Consider the following 21,497-nt stretch of genomic DNA (forward strand, 5'->3'; position numbering starts at 1 on the left):
GTAAACTTATGTAAAGTAACAGTGAAGGAAGAAATTGAACAAATAAACAGCTTCTTATTCCATAGTTTCTTTAAAGTGTTTCTTCTTACATGATCTGATGTGGAAATGTTGGGTATTTGAATCCTCACACTTGACTCTTGCCGTCTGGTATCTTTCATCATAAAGCAACTGGTGGAACTCATTTATTCATTGTTTGAAGATGTTGATCCATTACTAGAAGCAGAAGAATAATCACTTCTAGATGAATCTACAAAATCAAACGTATGCTATTTATAAAATTCAAGTATTTTCTAAACAAAACTAGACTTAGTATTCATTTCAGCTTTTGTCCTACCTGCTCATCCCTTCCTGCATTTATATATGATGGCTCCAGTCCCAAACACCAACACCAGAGCCAAAATTATCAGCACTGAGATAATCGCTGATTTAAATGATTCACTGGAGTTGGATTCTGAAAAAGGTTCACAAAATGATTAGAAACACAGTTATGTCACATTTTTATTGTTTTCACACCTCATTACCCAAAGCGACGTCCAGTGTGTTGTCCAGACTGAGGTGTGTGGCAGAGCAGGTGTATTTGTGTTTGTCTGCAGCACTGATCTCCAGACTCTTCCTCATCTGGTACGTCCCGTCACCATTGGGCAGCAGATCTCCTCCAGTGATCTCATGATCAGCTACAGGCTGCCCGTCTCTGAACAGGGTCAGGTTGATCTGACGAGGGTAAAATCCTGTTGCCAAACAAATCACACAAAACCCTCCAGAATCTGAGTTTGTTTTCTGAATGAGTCCGACTCGCGGTTTCACTGCAGAAGGAAAGACAGGCAGAGAAAAATGAGTAAAGGGAAGATTGCTTCTAAATTAAAATAAATTATACCTATTGATTTGTAGATTGCATTATACCTTTTCTGTTTAGTTGAGTTTCTCTCTTTTTAAGGTAATTATTCAGCGTTGTTTCACAGACTTCGTAATTTAACTTAAAAAGTAACTTGGACAGTTCTATATTGGGTTTTATTTCAGGTTCAGTGTAATTTGAAAACCCCTGATATGTGAATTTGCCATCAAAAATACGCAGCTCATCAATCGTAGAGCTTCTATAAGCAGTTCTGGTGATCAGTTGTCCAGGTTTATCATCTCTCTGTTCAAAAAGGCCCATCGCCTGATGAACCACATGACCTGTTAGGAAATAAAGACAGTAAAATTTCAACACATTTGGCTTCAGAAGCTCTTTGAATAGTTTTTCAATAAATTGAATCTGTTTCTCTTTCAGCTAGCGCCCATCGTTTGTTAATACTGTTGATAGATAATGAAATAGAATCAAAATACAAGTAATTCTGTCAGGACCACTATCGTCAAAGATGATTGACAATTAGCATATAGTTTGGATTGGCAGAATGGTTCTGTTTTGAGCAAGAACTCCCTGCGCATCCATGCAGCCTAGCATGGATGAGAGCAGGGGGAGCAGCGATAACCCCCTAGGTTAAACAGAACAGAACCAACTAATGTATTGCAGATTTGTTACAAATTTCAGTCATTTTTGTGCACATTTTTAAATTTGTCTGATTCAAAAGAGAATCAGAAGGCTGGATCCTGACTGACAGAGGAGGAGTTGGGGATGGAGGTGGGTAATTTGCTATTGAGCAAACTGCTGATAATGACGACCTTATATATGGATGCTTAGATAGGTGTCGTATTCCTATAAGTAGATGGGGATCAGCTGAGAGTCAGCTGATGCGAGCTTGACTAACGTGACCTGCCAGAACTAACGCTACGTTTGATTTGTTTATATATAGTGGGTGGAGATATTGAATTGCCTTACACTGTACACTGCGTGCATAATTATTAGGCACGTTGATATTCAGATTATATGTTTTTTCCAAGCACAATTTACCAATCCCAAACCACAACAATCTTAATAACTACTATTAATTTTGTATTTAATCATTTATGAGTGATATATAATGGTCCATGAAGGCTGGAAGAGAAAGTATAGACAGCAAGTTGTAGGAGCTCATTTTTAGTCAATTCTGCAGACAGACTTTTCAGGATATGGGAAGAAATAAAAATGAGCTCCTAAAACTTACTGCCAGATTCTGGAAGATAAATTCTTCAAAAAGTGGTACAAGAGGATGTGATGCTGGTCATTCAAGAGTCACTTAAAACTTATCTGTCGATAAAGCCTATAAAAAAATTTGTCTTACTATATCTCGCAATACTTCAGCATGTTATTCTTATTAAGTGAGGGTAATTTTTTAGGATTTTTTACCCAAGCAAAATCTCTGAAAACCTCACACTTCTGGAGACTCCAGGTAGGTTGCAGTTCTGGAAAATGGTGGCGCTGGAGACTAAATGTTTTCTGATGGTTTTACACCTAATTATTTATTTTATTTATTTAATATTTCTCAAGAGTATTTATTAATTTTTGACATTTCAGTCTGAGTTAAACATCTTTTTTTGACTCATTTTATCAGTAAAAGAAAACATACCTAATAATTCTGAGTTTTTCTCGTCCAGCCTTCATGGGCAATTATATCAATCATAAATGATTAAATACAAAATTAAGATTGTGGTTTGGAATTGGTAAAATGTGCTTGGAAAAAAATATAATCAGAATATCAACGTGCCTAATAATTATACACACGGTGTATAAGCCTGAGAGCCAAAACGTTTTTTTCCTCCATGTGTAAAATAAAAAAAATAAATAAATAAATTGTTAATTTCAATTGTGAATCACAGCTGAATTATTTTTATCACATCTATCGTAAAATAGCAATGTATGTTACAAAACCAAACCCTTTACTTAACATATTTTTTCATGTATCATGTATTTACACATCTTTCATTCATAAACATCAAACAATCATGCAGTGATAAACCGTTCCTGCAAAATCTGAGCCAATCACTTTAGCCAACTCAGCTTACTTTCTGTGTTGTTGACAGGTCTCAGGTAATATGATCTTTTTATAAAAAAATTAAGCACAATTTCACTTAAAGACCTGATGTCAGTTGATTTTACAACATCATCTTCATTTGTATTATTTCCTCTTGCAACATAGATCTTTGTTTCTGAATTATAATATGCTACAGTGATGTCATCCAACATAACTGACGCACTAAATGCTCCTTCTCTAATGTAAGTTGCAAGCGCCATCAAAGTGTGAGAACCTGAAACAACAGATAAAACACATGTTAGCAATTCATCAGTGGGAGCTTCTAGTGTCAATTAACAGGGACTTTATTTTAGTGTAATATTGGAATAATTGGAATAAATAAAGCACATATAAATTATCCTCCCCTTCAGACCGGTTACAATCAGTTTAATTTATGTTTTATTTTCGCCATTTAAATAAACGTTAAATCTCACATATTTCGACAGGGCATTTTGCTTTATTCATTTTTATTATTACTTTTCTTAATAATCCAAGGGCTGCCCCGACAAAATGGTGCAAAACATTTATTAAACGGAAACAGTGGTGCGTTCAACACCCTGTTCTGATGAAGCAAGAGTTGCAACTATGGCAGCTGAGAAGGCCATTCTTTGTTTTTTTTTTAAAGAATTTTCAGACCCAGATGAAATCGGTATAAATATGTGTATAAACAGCAAAATATGCTTCATGCTACAGTCACTGCTCTTGCCATCCAGAATAAAAGAGAAGATCACAATCGAGTGAAGGGATTTGTGGAAACTGTGGTTCCTAATTATTGTGATCCAACATTTGCCTCGCATTTCAGGATGAAAAGAAATTTCAGGTGAAGGATAATCCACTTCTTACCTCCAAGACTGTATTATGATATATGACATTATTTTTATTGTGAGTATTAGGCTTATCATAATTGCTGATCACTGTTGTTGTGCTATGATAGTGTAGTATATACCATTATATAATAAGAGGAGTATAGAAAAGTTTATGAAAGTGTCACTCCACAATACAATAGCAAAATATATAAATATGTATAGTATTTTTATGTTACATTAATCACATGGACCCATTGTGTGATCTGTCTCTTTAATACCGCGTAGTTTATATACATGTTGCTGCTGATTGGGCTGACATTTTTGACACATCCACCAAACAAGAGAAATCTCATGGTGCATAAGTCATGTAGGCTATTTAGGAGTTGGACGCCAGCACGTTCTTACATTTTTAGGAGTGGGAAATTTGAAAAAATATATATAAAAATTAAGACACGAGTTGGGGGCGTGTCAGTGAAAAAACGTGTCGGATGCAATGGACGCAGCCAAAGACTGTAGTTATGCAGCGTCTGTATTGGCGGTAAATTTGTTGAAATGAATCAAATTATTATTATTTTTTTTTGTAATGTACAATAAAACTATATAAGTTACATATTCAAAATATTATATCATTGTATAACTACCATAGAATGTATAATGATTCCGTTTACATCACTCATGAATTGAATAAAAAGAGAAAAAAACAAAAACACAATGGTGCACATTATTTATTCGTTATTTTGTATATGTAGAGTTTAAAAAAATCATTGAATTTTATGTAGAAAAAAATCGCCATCTTGTTCCGACCAAAGTGACTTGAATGCACCTGACATCGTAATGACGGCCTGTCAACTCGTAAGAACGAACGTGGAGGATTTGAACGCAGCATCAAACCCCGTTGCACACCGTTTCCAGGAAACATGTTCAACCCGTAACCGTAGCAAAACGCTGGGCACAGGTGTGAGCTTGAACGTGCCCCAGGTGACAGGTCCCTAGAGCGCGGCTGCATGAGCTTAGAAGTGAGGCTCGAGCGATCACAAATATTCCAATATATACGTTTTTTTTTTCGATTCCTGTCTTCGTTCTCTTTCCTTACATCCTAAGGGGTGGAGTAGAGTGGAGATAAAATTCGAGGATGTACAAATAAGAAATTAGAAGCACTTGTAGTTTAGGCTACCTGGCGCTAGCAACTATGGGTTCAGTCTCAATGAAATGCCCATACTGGCAGACACAAAAATCTGATTAGTTTCCACGCGAAGGCGTGTTTGTAAAATAACTGCACAATGTCCCAATAGTTATGAACATTAAAAACAAATTAAAACGTGCTTCTTATCAAGTATAATGTGAAATCATACCTGTTGAAACAGAAACTGGAACCAAAACGAAACACATAAGAGCACAGGGTGTGTTCATTTTGATGTTGATGAAAACGTCTGTAGGCAAATGTAGTTTTGATAATCACGGAGAATTTTGAGAATAGACCCTTTTCTCAAGGCCATCAGCTATCTTCTGCTTTTCGTGAAGCAGTGTGCTTCTCATTTCTTAATTGGGCATCCTCCTTTCCTAGCTTCTTAGCTCCACCCCCTTGGAAGGATACAAGAAAAGAAAATGAGGACAGAGGAACAGTGTTGCCAACTGCTTTCAATTGAAAGTAGCTAAAACGTAGATAAATATCACTAGATGACATCATAATGGCAAATTCACTGATCTATATAAAGATGAATACAGATCAGTGAGCAAGGTGAGAAATTTGTCCAAGATATATTTGTCCCTAAACTTTTGAAGAAAAAAGTCTCAAATGGGGTGGGGAAGTCACTAAACCTAGCTACACAATTGCTAACTTGGCAACACTGCAGAGGAATCAAAGAAGATTGCGGTATTGGCCAGTTGATAGCACGTGCGCGCGACAGCAAGTGCGCAAGACTGGTCTTAAAATACCACTCCGAGCGCTATTCGAGGTCAGGGGTGGATCTACCCCACCCGCCACCACAGGATTATCACACAATAAAATATAAATGTAAGCAGTGTTTCATGTGGTACTTTTCACCCGCGGCGATGACAACCTAACGGAAAATAATGGCAAAAAAAGTATTTCACTAAAGTGTGCATGATGGTTGCACGCGCACGCAGCGCGGCCAGTGTAGTCGGCTTCATTAACAAACGACTCTTATGAACCGGTTCTTTTGAGTCAAAGACACAAAGCGCAGCCCATTCACTAACGAATTGTTTTTACATTTGTTCATGAATCAGATACTGCTTCTCGGTTTATTCAGAAGTCCTCTGAGAAATCTAATCCTATCTGCATATGTCTTAAGATTCATCCAGTAATTGTTTGGTGATCCGATTCTCCGAATCTTTCATATACTGCAAGATTACTTTACAGTAGTAAAATTAAAATGATCTGTTCCCAAAAGTTAATTGCTGAATTATTATTATTATTATTATCTGTAATTTAATTTATGTTGTTTACTGTAATAGACATTGAGCTGCAAAAATAATTCCCGAATCCTAATAAGAGTTTTTTGTTAAGTGTAATTGATCTCATGAGTGTTCACTGGGTAGGAAAGTCATCTGTGTATTTGAAAGCATTTAAGTGTAAGCATTTAAGAATACCTGTAATAACTAGATTGAACAGTTTGAAAAACAAATTTATGCTGGCTTGTCTTAAAGTCTTGTTTAAGAAACATAAATTAAATCATGTTAGAGACTAGCTGAACAGACATTTAGAAGTTGATTTTAAAAGCAAATGAAAATAAAGCTATGTAAACACTTGCATTTTTACAACACTATATGTCCCATCAGGTAATGAAAAGTTCGACACACATTTGTGGTCTTCATCCTCACTTGAACACATCGTATAAGTTGTCAAGTGGTCAAGTGCAAAGACGCGAGTGTGGGTATTTGGACAAGGCAACGGTTATTTGTACACTGGAATATCCTTGACCACTCAAGCATCACTTCAAATTGTCATCAGCTGCAATAAAGGGATCTGCCTTTATGTTGTTAAAAGTTTGTTATTTAAGACTTTCTTAATAAATAGCCTATTAATAAAGCAAGATGTTTAGCTAGGAGTCAGTCATCGTACCTTTTCTATTGATTTGAGTCCTCCTTTTTTTAAGGTAACCCGTAAGTGTTTTGATGCAAAATGGTTGGTATAAAACTTCATGACGCCTCATGCTGAATCCAAGATGAATATTTCGCACTTGAGCCGAAACATTTAAAGTACCCTGATATGTAAAATTCTTGTAAACATATAGCAGTTCATCAGTGGTTCACCCTCTGACAGCATCCCGTGTGATCATTTGTCCTGGTTCACCATCATCCCTCTGCTCACACACAACCGAATCTATAACTTCTATAACTTATATCTGTTAATACCACATATCCACATTCAAAATTCTATTGACTTCTTTTTCTATATATTTTATTACTACATTATTATGTATAATTTATTGTCTATTCTCTTTATCATTTGTGTTTTATTACCTTAAATTATATGTATGTCTGTACTATGCACTTTCTATACTGGAAGCTACTGACACCAAGACAAATTCCTTGTCTGTGTAAACACACTTGGCAATAAAGCTCTTTCTGATTCTGATTCTGAAGTTGCAGCTCATTATGTAAATTTTAATTTAACTATTAAATAAATCTGGAAGATTTTAGTCAGTAGGGTAGACTGTGTACAGTTGGAACACATTTTGATTTTTACATTAGCACACAAAAACTAACAGTTAAAAACTTGTAATTGTGATAATTCTTTCATTAGTCTGCTAAAGAAATAATGATCAGCAATACCAATACATAGTTCATATTTTCCACAGTTTATAATGACAAGAAGTACTTTTGGTTCAGTTTTAGCCATGTCAGGTTCAGCTGAGTAAAAAACTCATCTTTAATGTTCTAAAGTAGCCAAAACAACCAATTTCAATGTTAAAATATAGAAAGATATTATTCAAAAAATAAATAAATAATACCTCAGCTCTTAATTGTATTCCTGTTCTTTATTATATACAACTGATAATTAGCAGAATATCTAAGAGTTAAATGGCTTACAGTTCATCAGTAAATCACTAAACAATTAAGATACATTACATTACATTTAGTCATTTAGCAGACGCTTGTATCCAAAGCGACTTACAAATGATGACAATAGAAGCAATCGAAACCAACAAAAGAGCAATAATATGCAAATGCTATGACAATTCTCGGTTAGCCTAACGCAGTACATGTAGCAAGGTTTATATATATATATATATATATATATATATATATATATATATATATATATATATATATAATATATATATATATATATATATATATATATATACATATATATAATGTTACACTCCACTTTGAACAATACAATAGTTTCATTTCAATATAAGTCTCAAGTGTTCCCAGAATATGTCTGTGAAGTTTCAGCTCAAAATACCCCACACATCATTTATTATATCATTTTGAAAATGCCTATTCTTAGTAGAAGCAGAAACATGCCTCTTTAAATGCATAAAAACATCTGCTTGGTTTTAATTATCATGTATTTGACGCCAAAATCATGCGTTTTAAAGCCATATCAGTTTAGAATTCTGATATACGGTTTTCTGAGCACACACATCTGAAGCACACATCACAAGTATCTGTCACACGGCGTGCGAGTACTAAACTAAGTTCTCTTTCGTGCCTTATTGTGCTTAAACTGTCAAATACACACAAGTTTATGTTGAAAAACAAACATAAGTTACAAAAACAGAGTTGATTATGTCTATGAAGGTAAATAACTGGAAAGAAATCACATGCTTATATAGATCTGTGTATATGTATCTGTGTATAAGGGACAGCAGTGTAATATACAGTACCTACTGCTGTCTACTCTGACAATATGACCCAAACAATAAAATAAAAACAGAAAATCACTCACTGTTCTGGAATGAATAATTTCTGTAGCTCCATTAAGAAGACATTTTTCACTTGAATGCTGCTTTTAAATGAGCGTGAAGGTAAATATGGAGGATTGTGTGCGGCTCACTCAGGATGGGGTCTCTGCTACGGCAGTGTCTGTCAACAGTCGTGGGCAGGGCTTGTAAAATATGGGTGTGTATAATAGGGTGGCTGTGTGCACATTTATATTCAAACAACATGTAAAAGTGAATTTTTCATAATAGTTGCCCTTTAACACGAAGGGTTAATGGCTTCATTCAAATCACTCTCTTGTATAACCAATAAAGCAGCACATACTTAGATTCATATCTCTCACTCACAAATACACTTTCACACAAGTGAAATAACACTGTTATGGTCTATGTACTTAATATTTAAGACAAATTTATATATGCTTAGATTTAAAGTGCGGAAAAGAGCTTTTTATGTTTGTTGTAGCGATGTCAAAGGCAGTGCGACCAATCAAACTCTGTGGTATTTTGACACAAATCCATGTCATAAGATGCCAATATGGACGGATTGTGTTAAATGAACATGATTTGTGAAGACCACAATGTGTTTTAAGGACAATTGTTAAAACGGCATCCATAAAAACTAACAACATTGTTCATGTTATGTTCATTATACGATTCAGGAAACAAATTATGGAACCAGTTTTTTTTTTTAGAAAATACATGTTTCCGTTACACGTGCTGAGGTTAAACTAGGAACTTGTGTAAAACAATAGTGAAGGACGAAACTGGCACTTTTTTTATTCCATGGCAGTATATAGTTTCTTTAAAGTGTTTCTTCTTCCATTATTTGATGTGAAACTGTTGGGCATTTCTGACACTTGACTCTTGGCATCTGATTGTATCTTTCATCATAAAGCCAAGCAACTACTGGAACTCATTTTTCATTGCTTGAAGATGATGTACCTTGCAACATCAAGTCATGATATTTCATTTATGTTGTTTCGACTTCTTTAGATGCTGTGAAAAAAAGTTTAATGAATGATCTGATTATGCAAAAATGTAATAAGAATCATTTAATTCATATACCATGGTGGTGATTTATCAGATTGGTGATTTATGATCTGATTTATGGCTCTATGACCCCCTCTGTCACCCTGACTGTCACGTCACTGGGGTCCTGTCACGCCTGACTGACATGACAGTAGGGTGTGTAAATCAAAGATCAAAACAGATGTTAGATTTGACTTTTGATGGATTTATGACTGGATTTATGATGTTTTTACCTCTCACCTGTGCCATGGGTTTTTTTATGGAGTTCCTTCCTGACCTATTGCTTACTTCCAGTCTGGAGGTGTTGGGATCTTCCTGATTGTGGAAAAATGGCTGAGCAAAAGGTGTCTATTGTCACCTTATGTTTGTTTGATCTATACGGTATATGTTAATGCCTAGTCATCAATTTGTCCCTACCGGCCCGTCTACAACCACCTCTGAATAAGAAGGTTGTCTGGGATAATTGTCATAAATGGGCATCTGGCTTCCATGTTTGTGTTTTAGGTCAACACCTTTGGTGGATTGGTGTCTAGACACCAGAGCCCAAAGCTTCTCCCCAATCTGTTTCCTACCATGACGTAGTCTGCGTCCGAAATAATGTTTTAATATGTTTGTTAACAGGGATGTACTTTGTTTGGGGGTTGGAAGACATCCAAACACGTGTCTAATGTCAAACCCCTAAACGGTTTAGTTCTGCTTGATCTATAGGCTAAATGTTGTTAGCTAAGACATCACTGTTTTGATTGAATGAAACCTGAAACATAGAATTAAAGCATTCACCAAGACCATAATTCTATATGTATCTGAAAAAGGTGCTATGTCCAGGCATGTTTTTCTTTATCATCTCTATGTGTGTATGCTAACACCTCTGTAGGATCAGAACAACTTGATCTCTAGGTTCACGATTTAGATGAAGCTTCACACCAAACAAGTAGTTTTATACAGCTTGACTCTTTTGTAGGTATCATGTCATTTGAAATGGTTTACTAAAAGATTAAAGCGCTGACATCTGTGTTTTCAACATGAAGGAGATGTACAAGGATGTTTCAACTATTATCATCATTTCATCATGGTTGTAGACGGGCCGGTAGGGACAAATTGATGACTAGGCATTAACATATACCATATAGATCAAACAAACATAAGGTGACAATAGATACCTTTTGCTCAGCCATTTTTCCATCAAAAGTCAAATCTAAGATGTGTTGTGATCTTTGATTTACACACCCTACTGTCATGTCAGTCAGGCGTGACAGGACCCCAGTGACGTGACAGTCAGAGTGACAGAGGGGGTCATAGAGCCATAAATCAGGTCATAAATCTGACCATGTACACATTTGACATATGACAACCTGTCAATCACCTCTGACAGGGGGTCATAAATCTGACACATGGTATTGGTTACAACTACTAATGTTATTCATTAAAATTAAGCATTTTCTAAACAGAACTAGGCTAATTATCATTAATTCCATTTTTTGTCCTACCTGCTCGTCTCTTCCTGCATTTATATATGACGGCTCCAGTCCCAAACACCAGAGCCAAAACTATCAGCACTGAGAGAATTGCTGATTTAAATGGTTCACTGGAATTGAATTCTGAAAAAAAGTTTACAAAATGTTTAGAAACGCAGTTCCCTTTCAATCAGTCACGTTTGACATAACGTCAAGTGACGGACGTAAATGGGATCTAGCCAGAGAGCCCAATCACCTTTGAGTGTTAACAGAACAAGCCCATGACAGTTGGCGTGCATGTTTAGTGTAAACGCACATCAGCTTTTCGCTTCGGAGCCAATCCTTTCAGTGCAAAATCTCCGAAAGTGTCTACAGACAGCTACATTGTTGGTGTTATGGCACGTCAGTGGGGGTTGCTGTCCAGTGCTGCTGCTTTCTCTGATAGCGTGCAAAAGTGTGTTTTCTTTCTGAAAAGAACAAATTCTAAAAGAGCTCCACGAGTTTTTGGACGTGGTCGTTTCCTGGCTTCATCTGATAGTAACGATCGCTGTGTCTCATGCTTGGGCTATCAGCACGTCGCATGTCGCATGTCGCAACTCGCCCGCCATCTCCTCCTTTGGAGTCAGAAGCATCTGAGGTCACTTTGCGCCGTTCATGTCCCCGGCGAGCTCAATCGTGCAGCCGACAAGCTCTCACGTCAGCCCGCCCTTTCGGGAGAATGGCGACTCCACCCCGAGGTAGTCCAGCTGATTTGGAGATGCTTCGGGGACGCTCAGGTAGACTTGTTTACCTCCCCGGACACGTCCCACTGCCAGCTGTTTTACTCCCTGTCCGAGGGGACCCTCGGCACGGACGCGCTGGCACACAGCTGGCCTCGGGGCCTATGCAAATATGCGTTTCCCCCAGTGAGCCTTCTCGCACAGACCCTGTGCAAGGTCAGGGAGGACGAGGAGCAAGTCCTTTTGGTGGTGCTATACTGGCCCAATCAGACTTGGTTCCCGGAACTAATGCTCCTCGCGACAGCCCCTCCTTGGCAAATTTCTCTGAGGAGGAATCTCCTTTCTCAGAGAGGGGGCACCCTCTGGCACCCAATCTCCACGTGTGGTCCCTGGACGGGACGCGGAGGTTCTAGGTGCCATCACTTCAGATAGAGCCCCGTCTACAAGACACGCTTACAGGCTGAAGTGGAACCTGTTCATCGATTGGTGCCCTTCCTGCCGGGAAGACCCCCGTAGATGCCCGATCGTGGTCGTGCTCTCTTTCCTGCAAGATGGGTTGGAGCGAAAGCTGTCTTGTGTATGTTGCCGCTATTTCCGCACATCACGATGCAGTAGACGGTAAGTCTTTCGGGATGCACGACTTGGTCATCAGGTTCCTCAGAGGGGCAAGGAGGTTAAATCTGGTACCCCCTTGGTCCTGACGGCCTTGAAGGAGGAGCCCTTCGATCCTCTGCAGTCAGTAGAGCTTAAGTTTCTGTCATTGAAGACAGTGCTCCTCACTGCATTGGCCTTGGTCAAGAGGGTAGGGGACCTGCAGGCATTTTCGGTCGACGATTCACGTGGTCCTGAGACCCCGGCCTGGATATGTGCCCAAAGTTCCCACCACACCCTTTAGGGACCAGGTGGTGAACTTGCAAGAGCTGCCCCAGGAGGAGGCAGACCCAGCCATTGCTCTGCTCTGTCCCGTCCGTGCCTTGTGCGCTTACGTGAACCGCACGCAGAGCTTCAGGACCTCAGATCAGCTCTTTGTCTGCTTCGGAGGACAGCAGAAGGGAAAGGCTGTCTCCAAACAATGACTTTCCCACTGGATATTGGAGGCTATAATCTTGGCATACCAAGCCCGGCGCTTACCGTGCCCCCTCAGAGTAACAGCACACTCTACGAGAGCTGTTTCTTCTTCTTGGGCATTGGTGCAGGGCGCCTCGATAGCAAACATCTGTAGAGCTACTGGCTGGGCAACACCTAACACGTTTGCGAGATTCTATAATCTCCATGTAGAGCCTGTGTCCTCCCATGTACTCACCTCAGGTGGCCAGTAACACCGGACCCGCTTGGTGTCGATCACTCTTGCTGCGCCATTCCCCTCTACGGACCGGATACGTGCGCTTTTACTGCTTCTCAGTTCAGTTCCCCTTGGCGAACTCTGTTGAAGTTCCTCCCACACCCTCAGCAGTCAGGCGTGGCGGAGCGCCAGGTCCAGCACTCGTGTGTTTGCCCAAGGTCAGCCCTTGTGCTGGGCTAGGTGCCCGTGTGTAGTGATTGCACTTTGGGTGATCTCACATGTGTATTCTTCTACGGTGCGGCTCCCCTCACGGTGAGCCCGTGTCTTTCCCTGGCAGAGACCTTCTGCTGTCTCTGCTGTGTATTGATCTCACCCCAGGCTGAGTCTACCTCAGAGACTTCCATATGTAGTACTGCCCTTGGCCAGTCCATATGTGTGATCTCCACATGGTACCTCCTTATGCAGGATGTGGCTTCCATATGAGTTCCCCTACTTGGGTACGCTTTCCCAGTGTTATCCATACCACTGTAAGGAACAGCAGTGGCTCTCATCTCTGCCTAAGCCCTGTCCTATCTTCCATCCCAACTGGTGTGGGGGGACTTGCCGGCTTCCTTAGGGCACTGGAGGGGGTCAGCAATAGTGGCGTTTTCATAGGGATCCCATTTACGTCAGTCACTTGACGTTACGTCGAATGCGACTGACTGAAAGGGAACGTCTCGGTTACGTATGTAACCCTCGCTCCCTGAAGGAGGGAACATAGACGTAACCTCCCGTCGCCACAGTTGCAGTACCACCGTTGTACGGGCGGGGCACACAGTCTCGGCTCCTCAGCGAAAAACTGATGTGCGTTTACACGCACTCTCCTTTTATACCCGTGCTGCGGGGCGGGGTGTGCGTGGCGAAACACGCACCCCAACTGTCATTGTCTTGTTCTGTTAACACTCGAAGGTGATTGGGCTCTCGGGAGAGATCCCATTTACGTCAGTCACTTGACGTTACGTCTCTGTTGCCTCCTTCAGGGAACGAGGGATACATACGTAACCGAGATGTTCTGTGACATTTTTTATGTTTTCACACCTCATTACCGCAGCTGCAGCTCCAAACACCAACATCAGAGCCAAAACTGTCATAATCACTGATTTAAATGGTTCCCTGTGATCAAACTCTGAAAGATCATCCACAGACTGAGAGTGACTTTAAATGTTTTTGTTTTAATTGTTAGAGTGTGTTTTCTGTAAGAGCTCATTACCCAAAGTGACGTCCAGTTTGTTGTCCAGACTGAGGTGTGTGGCAGAGCAGGTGTATTTGTGTTTCACTGCACTGATCTCCAGACTCTTCCTCATCTGGTACGTCCCATCACCACTGGGCAGCAGATCTCCTCCAGTGATCTCATGATCAGCTACAGGCCGTCCGTCTATGAACAGGGTCAGGTTGATGTGACGAGGGTAAAATCCTGTTGCCAAACAACTCACACAAGACCCTCCAGTATAAGAGTTTGCCTTCTGAATGAGTCTGACTTGCGGTTTCACTGCAAAAGGGAAGAAGAGCAGAGAAAAATGAGTAATAAGGGAATATTACCTATACATTTTAAACTGTATGGCTATTGACTGCAGATTGCTTTATACCTTTTCTGTTTACTTGGGTTTCTCTCTTTTTAAGGTAATTCTTCAGAGTTTTTATGCAGATTGGGTAATATAACTTCTCAAAACGCTGTTTGGACAGTTCAAGGTTGGGTTTTATTTCTTCTTTTGTGTGATTTGAAAATATCTGATATGTACATTTGCCATCAAAAAAGCGTTGCTCATCAACTGTAGAGCCTCTATAAGCAGTTTTGCTGATTATTTGTCCAAGTTTATTGCCACTCTGTTCACAAACACCCATCATCTGATAAACTACATGACCTGTTAGGAAATAAAAAGAGTGATATTTCAACGCATTTGGCCTCAGGAGTCCTTTGAATAAACTCTTAAAGGTCTTGCAATAAACTCTCTGTTTCTCTTTCAGCTAGTTAGCATCAGGGTTCCCCACAACCAATTTGCACTTTTTTCTATTCTTTTTTTTTTCTTTTCTTTTTTTGTTGGATATGAGACTCGTGAGTCAATGTGATGAAAGTTTAAGGAATTACAGTTCTTTAGTATGTACCACCCCCTTTTTCAAGGGACCATAAGTAATTGGACAGTTGACTAAAAAGTCATTTTATGGACAGATGTGGGCTATTCCTTCAATATTTCTACATCAATTAAGCAGGTAAATGGTCTGGAGTTGATTCTAAGTGTGCCATTTGGATTTGGAAGCTGTTGCTGTGAACCCACATGCGGTCAAAGGAGCTCTCCATGCAAGTGAAACAGACAATTGTTAGGCTTTAAAACCAAAACAAATCCATCAGAGATATAGCAGGAACATTGGGAGTTTCCAAATCAACAGTTTGGTACATTTTGAGAAAAAAGAACGCACTGGTGAGCTCAGCAACATAAAAAGGCCTGGACATCCACGGAGGACAACAGTGGTGGATGATCGGAGAATCCTCTCCATGGTAAAGAAAACCCCTTTCAAAACATCCAGCCAAGAGAAGAACACTGATGGCATGAGCATGCATGGCTTCCAGTGACACTGGGTTACTGGTGTTTATTGATGATGTAACAGAAGACAGAAGCAGCCGGAAGAATTCTGAAGTGTACTGGGATATACTTTCTGCCCAGATTCAGTCAAATGGACCAAAGTTAACTGAGAGGTGCTTCATAGTACAAATGGACGATGACCCAAACATACAGCAAAAGCAACCCAGGGGTTTTTTAGGTAAAAAAAGTGGAATATTCTGCAATAGCCAAGTCAAGTCCTGATCTCAACCCAATTGAGCATGCATTTCACTTGCTGAAGACAAAACTAAAGGCTGAAAAACCCACAAACAAACAATAACTGAAGACAGCTGAAATAAGGGCCTGGCAAAGCATCACAAAGGAGGAGACCCAATCTTTGGTGATATCCATGAGTTCCAGACTTAAGGCAAATGTAACCCCCCTGGATCATCACCGCCACACCTTCTTCTTGTTCTGATTAGGTCTCAAAACTGGGTCTCCAGCATGGGAGGCAGGCACACTAACAAGGAGGCTAAAGACTGCAACCACTAGCAACTGTCGCTAGTGCACCTCTTGAGATCAGGGGAGTGAGGTTTTACCTGCACAGCACCTACCCGCTGGCATCCGTTACACAAACATTGCCTGCAAAAGATTCTCAACAAAATCTTAAAGAACATTTTATTTATGATTTAATTGTCCAATTATATTTGTGCCCCTGAAAATGGGGGGACTGTGTATAAAAATGGTTGCAATTCCTAAGAATTTTATGTTACATTTTTGTTCAACCCCTTGAATTAGAGCTTAAAGTCTGCACTTCAATTTCATCTTGATTGTTTCAATTTAATTATATTCTGGTGGCATACAGAGCCAAAATTAGGAAAATTGTGTCAGCGTCCAAAATATATATGGACCTAACTGTATATCTTACATATCTTTCACTTATATATATCAAACACAATCATGCAGTTATAAAAACGTTTTCATGCAATATCTGAGCCAATTATTTTTGCCAACTGAACTTACTTTCTGTGTTGACAGGTCTCAGGAGATTTGACCTTTCTGTAAAATGAGCAAGTACACCATCACTTACAGACCTGAGATCATTTGGATCTATGACATCATCTTCATTTGTATTATTTCCTCTTGCAACATAGATTTTTGTTTCAGAATTATAATATCCTACAGTGATGTCATCCAACATAATTGAAGCATTAAATGCTCTTTCTTCTCTAATGTAAGTTGCAAGCCCAGTCAAAGTGTGAGAACCTGAAACAACAGATAAAACATGTTCATTAGTAATTCATCAGTGGGAGTCTGGTGTCAGTGGATACTAGAGGCATTATTTTAATGTAATATTGGAATAATGACACTTTAAAATAAATTCCAAGATATCGTTGAGAATTTTTTAAAATTTATTTAAACAGTCAATCTTTTGATACTTCTCCTCACTTCTCTGTCCTCCAGCCTGTGAAACCTGGAAATTAATCAAAGTTTGCCATCTTGAAGGACATTTCAATTCTCTAATTGCACTTCAAGGAGGCAAGGAACGAGGAATGGGGAGCTAGCAAATAAAATACAGGCTGTCTAAAATCACCCCCTATACTCTTACAGTTTTTCTCTGTCGATTTGACACTTTTCTCCAAATATAATTGTTCTCAAAACAATTAACACAGCTATGAACACAAACTTATCTTAATCAAACATTTCAATTTGTATTTAACCCAGCATTTTTAGAGTGTACATGTTAAAGAAATAAAAAAACAATAACAAAAATAAAACTGTAATATTAAACTGTATAGCCACTAGATGTCTGCATAGCCTTTTAAATATATATATGGACTGTAATATCTATAGATGGTGAAAAAAAGACACGATTTTTAATAGGTTCAAATAGTTTTTATCATAGATTTTATAGTTTTAATTTGAAAGTCATAGTTAAAAGTACTTAGATATTGCTTTTTTGACTTCATTTAAATATGTAACTTGAAGTAATGCAAAAGTAATCAGATTACATTACTTTTATATTGTGGTACTTGGATTACATTACTGAATACTTTTTTAATGAAGTAATTTGTAACTGTAACGGAATGCATTTTAAAAGTAACCCTCCCAACCATATATATGTTTATTTATATATACACACACACACACACACACACACACAGTATATTTACACGTGTGTTTGTGTATATGTGTGTTTGCTGTTGTACATGAATTACGCTGAATTGTTGATCTTGCCTTTCATTTACACCTGGAAGAGAATTTCATCTGCTCTACTGCACTGCATTTTACCTACACTTCATTCTTGCTGCACTTATATCACAGGAGAAAAAATATGAGAAGGGTGAAACCATGATTGACAAGCTCCTGTCTCAACATCTCCACAGGCTTCTTCCTTTGTGGCTGGTGATGCTGTTCTGGATCGCCATGCTCTTGTTCCATTCAAAATATATTTGATTGACCACCTGAATGTTCTTAAACTTCAATTTTGAAAAATGTTTGTACATTTACATGTAAAGAAGTTGTCCTAGGAGGACTACAAATATGTACCATCAAAAATCATAGCACAATATTTATATAGAAATATATAAGTGTACTGACAAACTCTTTAGATCTGTGTCGTAGCTTCTCTAAAGGAGAAGCCATGATTTCTTACATGGTCAACTATGGTAACTGATTTCATTTGAAATTTGTCTGTATACTTTGGAGAAATGTGTCAAATCGATTGAGAAAAACTGTGAAACGTAATGTAATTAAAATTCTTAATACTGTTTTATTTTATTTGTGCACAGACAGAGTCTTCTATGGAAGCCTGTTTCCGCCACTGAATAAAAAAAAAAAAAAAGGTTATTTAGACTTTTTATCTCACCATTCTGACATTGTTTGTCAGAATTGCGTGATATAAACTCACAATTGCTAGTTATAAAGTTACGAGGACGATGAAAGACATGAAATACGTTTTATATATATATATATATATATATATATATATAAAGAAAAACATCGCCAGCTGCTAAATTCAAGTTCGTTGGCTGGCACAGAGCCAGAGGCACACATGTTTTTAAAGTAAGGTGCATTATAACCAATCACATACGATTCTGTTGAGCTTATGAATGCAAGGACCAATCAAGAGGCGTTCAGATGAGTCATCGCTGAAACATGCTGTTTCGTCACCGCGCGCTGACTGAATTCTCTGGCTAATTCTCTCATCAGAAACAACAAAGTGAAGATGTACTAATGTAAGTATATATTAATTTCACAGTGTAAACAGCTTTTGAGATTATTATGGGAGTTTTTGAGAGTGCTTGAACTAAACATTCTCTGCTCTCTTTTTGAAAGTGTTATATAGGCTAATTAGTAACTTAAAAATATTTTATGGTATGACATCCATATATGGTACTTAAGTAAAAAGACGGGTTTTTATGCAAAGTCTATAGATTACACAATTAGGATACTTTGCCCATCACCCATTATAGATCAACTAACATAATCTATAAAAGTGCAAAATGCGTTTATTTGCACATATTTGAGAATCAAGATATTTCATAATATTTTGAATAAAAATAAAAAGTTAATAACAGCTGAAAAAACAATAGACACCATTACAAAATTTGTAATGGTTTTACTGGTTATAATGGGAATTGTATTGGTTTTACTGGAAACTGTAATGGACCCTGTTGATCTCTACTGGTAATTGGTCGCCTTCTATTGGTAGCTTGTTAAAACCAATAAATCCCTAAGCTGCGCGCGCGCGGTGGAAGAGAAATAATGTGCCGCGCACACGCAAAAATGAGTTGGGAAAGCCATTTGAAATAAAACGTCCTGGTGTATTAAAGACGAATTGCTTGATTAAGCGCTGGAAATAGCGGACGATGGGCACAGAAAGGTAACAAGACATTTAGAGCCACACAGGTGTATTGTGAAAACTGTACTTTATAGCTATATAAGAATTCACATGTTTGTTTGTTTTTTATATTTAACTTACAGATCTTAGTTTAAATACTTCAGATTGTTTTCTATTCTCTTCTATCAGTTTAAATGCTTAAGTTGTTTTAGTATTATATTATATTAGGCCTATATTATAAACCTAATAAACAATTGACCTTGGTTTTTTTAATGGAGTCACTTATGCTCATCAAGGCTGTATTTATTTGATCAAAATACAGGGGGAAAAATAGAGTAATATTGTGAACTCTAGGCTATTGCAATTTCTAATATTGGTTTTCTATTTTAATATATTTTAAAATATAGTGTATTCCTGTGATGCAAAGCTGAATTTTCAGCATCATTACTCCAGTCTTCAGTGTCACATGATCCTTCAGAAATGACTTTAATATTCTGATTTATTGTCAGTGTTGAAACTGTTGTGCTGCTTACTATTTTTTGGAACCTTTTTTCTTTGATTAGGCTAATAAAAAAAAAAAAGTTAAAAAGAACAGCATTAATTAAAAATATAAATATTAATTAACAATATACGTCTTTACTATCACTTTTTATCCATTTAACACATACTTGCTGAATAAAAAAAAAATAAAAAAATTATACTGACCCCAAACTTTTGAATAGTATACTGTATATTGTAACACAAAACTTCTATTTTGAATAAACACTGTTCTTTTTAACTTTTTATTTCTTAAAGAATCCTGAAAAATATCACAGGTCCCAAAAATATTAAGCTGCACAACGTAAGTTTTCCAACATTTGCATATTAGAATAATTTCTGAAGAAACATGTGACACTGAAAATTCAGCTTTGCTTCACAGGAATAAATTGTATTTTAAAGTATATTAAAATAGAAAACTGTTATTTTAAATTGCAATAATATTTCACAATTATTTTGCGAAATATTATTCAGTATTTTTTATCAAATAGATACAGCATTGATGAGCCTAAGAAACTTCTTTACAAAAAAATTTACTGATCCCAAACTTTTGAACGGCAGTGTATTATAGGCTACTGTAAAACATGTTTTCTCCGGTAACCTAAAATGTGCATCATTTAGTTAGATCAAGGGTCAAATCACATATAAATAGCACATTAAAGTGCAAAGCTACACTTTTTTGTGTGCACGCTGTACAGGTCTGGTATAAAGAATATTTTTGCTCAAGTGGCCGAAATGTCCACCCAATAGAGAAAAGTTCCCCCCACCACCATCCGCCCAAGACCCTAGACAGAAGGAGGGAATGTATCAACTGCGCAATGTTCTAGAAATGAACATTCAAAATAAATTAAAACATGCTTCTTACCAAAATAAGGTGAAATCATACCTGCAAAAACAGAAACTGGAACCAAAAGGAAACGTATAAGATAATGTATAAAAGCACAGGGTGTGTTCATTTTGTTGTTGACGAAAACATAGGCTTATGTACAGTAGTTTTGATAATCCCAGAGAATTTTGAGAATTAAAGTTTTGATAAACACAGCTGTTTCCTGTGAGATAGTAACATATGAACCGTTAACTTCGGACCACCCTGTCAATTCATGTGAAAATGCGGTGGACGTGGTGAGTGTTCGTTAGATCAGGAGAATGTATTGTATTCCTTTCGTCGTTTAAAAAGAGCTCCCGAGCGCCATCGATGCCCTCTTCAGCCGACTGAACTGAGTTGAACTGTGCAGCAGACTTGTATTCCATACAGTCAAAGCGGCGTTTACTGGCGACTACTTCTCGAAAGTGTGGGAGGGAGGATGCAATTTGGGACAGGCCGAGGACTAACACCCTTAGTGAAGTTGTAACTTTTGGAAGTCGGGGCGCAGAGTAGTCTGGGAAATGAAGTTCTTGTGTGAGTTA

General features: G+C 37.9%; 1 protein-coding gene and 1 long non-coding RNA gene across 2 annotated transcripts; both read right to left on the reverse strand.

Annotated features, from left to right (window-relative positions):
* Nucleotides 1-338: 338 nt before the first annotated feature.
* LOC306867917 (SLA class II histocompatibility antigen, DQ haplotype C beta chain-like) lies at nt 339-14,719 on the reverse strand (the record flags this gene model as incomplete). Its single annotated transcript, XM_079413872.1, has 7 exons — nt 339-451; nt 522-803; nt 901-1,173; nt 12,983-13,093; nt 14,383-14,586; nt 14,651-14,661; nt 14,712-14,719. 7 exons carry the CDS (start codon nt 14,717-14,719, stop codon nt 339-341), a joined length of 1,002 nt encoding a protein of 333 aa, XP_079269998.1.
* Nucleotides 14,720-14,789: 70 nt separating this feature from the next.
* LOC306867987 lies at nt 14,790-21,454 on the reverse strand. The gene is made up of 3 exons (XR_013784078.1): nt 20,977-21,454; nt 16,733-16,975; nt 14,790-15,034 (listed from the first exon to the last, which is right to left on the reverse strand). It is a non-coding gene; the product is annotated as an uncharacterized lncRNA (long non-coding RNA).
* Nucleotides 21,455-21,497: the final 43 nt, after the last annotated feature.

The sequence above is a fragment of the Barbus barbus genome, assembly GCF_936440315.1.
Source record: "Barbus barbus genome assembly, chromosome: 50".
Taxonomy (NCBI): domain Eukaryota; kingdom Metazoa; phylum Chordata; class Actinopteri; order Cypriniformes; family Cyprinidae; genus Barbus; species Barbus barbus.